At 38.5% G+C, this 2,470-nt stretch overlaps 1 protein-coding gene across 1 annotated transcript in view; it reads right to left on the bottom strand.

Moving 5' to 3' along the window:
• LOC101855895 (usherin) overlaps positions 1-2,470 on the bottom strand; it is a gene marked incomplete in the record, with an annotated part of 124,012 nt that overhangs the window by 96,153 nt on the left and 25,389 nt on the right. Inside the window, 1 exon segment of the mRNA XM_035971589.1 lies at positions 722-992. Within this exon segment, the coding sequence (XP_035827482.1) occupies positions 722-992 (271 nt within the window).

Here is a 2,470-nt window from a genome sequence, read left to right on the forward strand (position 1 = left end):
ATAAAATGAGGTGGCCGCGGCCGCGGCCGCGTTGGACATGTGACCGTTGAATTATATACAATTGAATTATATAGAAAACGCAAGGGGTGGGGGGGGTGGTCATCTGTACAGGTGGCTGCATTATACAGGAGGCTATCATGACAGGTTCGACTGAATTTGTAAAACTCGTAATTATGCTATTAAATTGTAATTGCCCTAACAGAAATTGTTACTATTACTGTTGCTAACGATCCATGCATATTTTAACAAATCATGGTCAAGTACATAATATATAGGCCTAGATATCTATGGCCTATAATCAAGAGTTGTAATTGTCATTAGGCTTACTGTCATTTACAAATTAAATTATATAAAATCTTCTCTTGGACATCAGTTTCTTGGGTGTTCTCCCCCCCCCCCCCCCCGAACTAATGGGCTTTCTCGTCCCGATGTGACTTATAATTTGGCCGAAAAGGGTGCTGACAATGCTCTAGATCCTATTGCCCTCTTGTGGGGTAATGAACTAGGTCGTAAGCTAAGGCGTTGAACTGTATTATATCATGTATGTTTAAATAGATTTAATCAAAAGAAGGCCTACACGTCTGCTGGGCAAGACTGTAGTAAGAACATTTATTCATTTAATTATATATCTATCTATATATTTATTTATTTATTACTAAGTTGTATTTTACAGCAGTAGGCACGCAATGTTTGTTTTAAGACCTTAACTTTTTTTAGTTACCTGAAACTGATCACCAAGGTCCACCTCAATTTCCACTTCATTTTGAAAACTGGATATCCACATACTATTACTGTCCCCATCATTGATGTACTGCAAGGGGTGAGCGTTCCTCGAAATTCTAAGAGTTGTTTGATCTGAACCTTCGGGCATCCCGTTTTGCATACAGTAGTGGGTACTGTCCGGTTTGACTCGCAGATACGTTCCCTGACATCGGCAGTCGGACTGGATTCGGACTTCAGGGAAAACCCCCGAGTACACCTCCATGACCTCCCTGCCGGTTAGAACAAATTCGGAGTCAGTCCAGGTTTTTTTAAATATTAAAGACAACGTTTAGAAGCTTTTAGCTTTTATTTTTGTATCTTTTGTATCTATGTGCAACTTTGCGGGGGAGGGGGAGGGGGAGGGGGAAGTCAGTTGGTTACATGGCAGTGTTGGGAGCACAGCATTTTTAAGATTTTCAAATGTGCTTTAATTTACTTTTTTTTTAAACAGAACTACTACTAGTAGAACACAAACTCTTATTTATGCACAAGATAAGATAAGATAAGATAAGATAAGATAAGATAAGATAAGATAAGATAAGATAAGATAGTACTTTATTATCCCAGAGGGACATTTTCCTTGGCTGTACAGGACCGTAAAACACATGCAGGTATACATAAAAAATTTAAATTATATATATTACTCTCATTAAGATTCAATATGAAATGAGAAGTAAAGCTGACAAAATGTACATTTACAGCAAATGCATCATTCAACCACATGCAGGAATTCAAATACTAGACCTTTGGAGTTATATACAGATACATACTCTAATAGCAACACCCATCTATGCTCATTCTGACAAACGCCTTATGCTAGATGATAAAAAACTTCTTTTATATCTTTCTTTTTTTGTTTTTGGGGGTACATATCTGTCGCTGCGTGATCTTACAAATTGTGTGGAAAAGGGGTGTGATGGGTCGTTTATAATGCTTTTTCTCTTTTTTATACGTGTGGTATTATACATTTCACCCATTCTATTAAAATCAGTTTTAAAAAGGGTGAGCGTTCCTCGAGATTTTAAGCCCTTAAAACAAGGGCACTCGGATGAGCAAGCAGACACCAAGGGGAGGGGGGGATAATGTGGACAGCCCTGATTCGAATCCCTCGTCTGGCTCTTTTGAACTTGGTTTGGTTCTGTACTGTGTATTTCTCTCTCTCTCTCTCTCTCTCTCTCTCTCTCTCTCTCTCTCTCTCTCTCTCCCCACATGGCTCTGTGCTTTCTTAGATAGATATTGGTGGAGGTTCTGTCTCCTAACTGACTTTACTAACCCGATGGAAACGTAAAATCATATCGTATTATTCCCAACTACCACCATGCCGCACCAATAGCAGGATTACAGAGGACGAGGTATGAACAAAGTACACAAAGCTGATAACGAGCTAAAAATTAACTAAACAAAGAAAGTGTGCAGATTGCAGTAAACTGATATTCGCAAAGAAAAGTCAACAATTGAATTTTATTGATTATGTGTTGAGACAGAATTTACTTTTAATCTCCGACACCCCCAGTCAAATATAACATTGTATGTGGGGGGCGAAAGCTATTGGACAATGAAAAACACAGACTACCATCATCATCATCATCATCATCATCATCATCATCATCATCATCATCATCATCATCATCATCATCATCATCATCATCATCATCATCATCATCATCATCATCATCATCATCATCATCATCATCGTCGTCGTCGTCGT

This window comes from Aplysia californica, unplaced genomic scaffold (assembly GCF_000002075.1).
Source record: "Aplysia californica isolate F4 #8 unplaced genomic scaffold, AplCal3.0 scaffold00466, whole genome shotgun sequence".
Taxonomy (NCBI): domain Eukaryota; kingdom Metazoa; phylum Mollusca; class Gastropoda; order Aplysiida; family Aplysiidae; genus Aplysia; species Aplysia californica.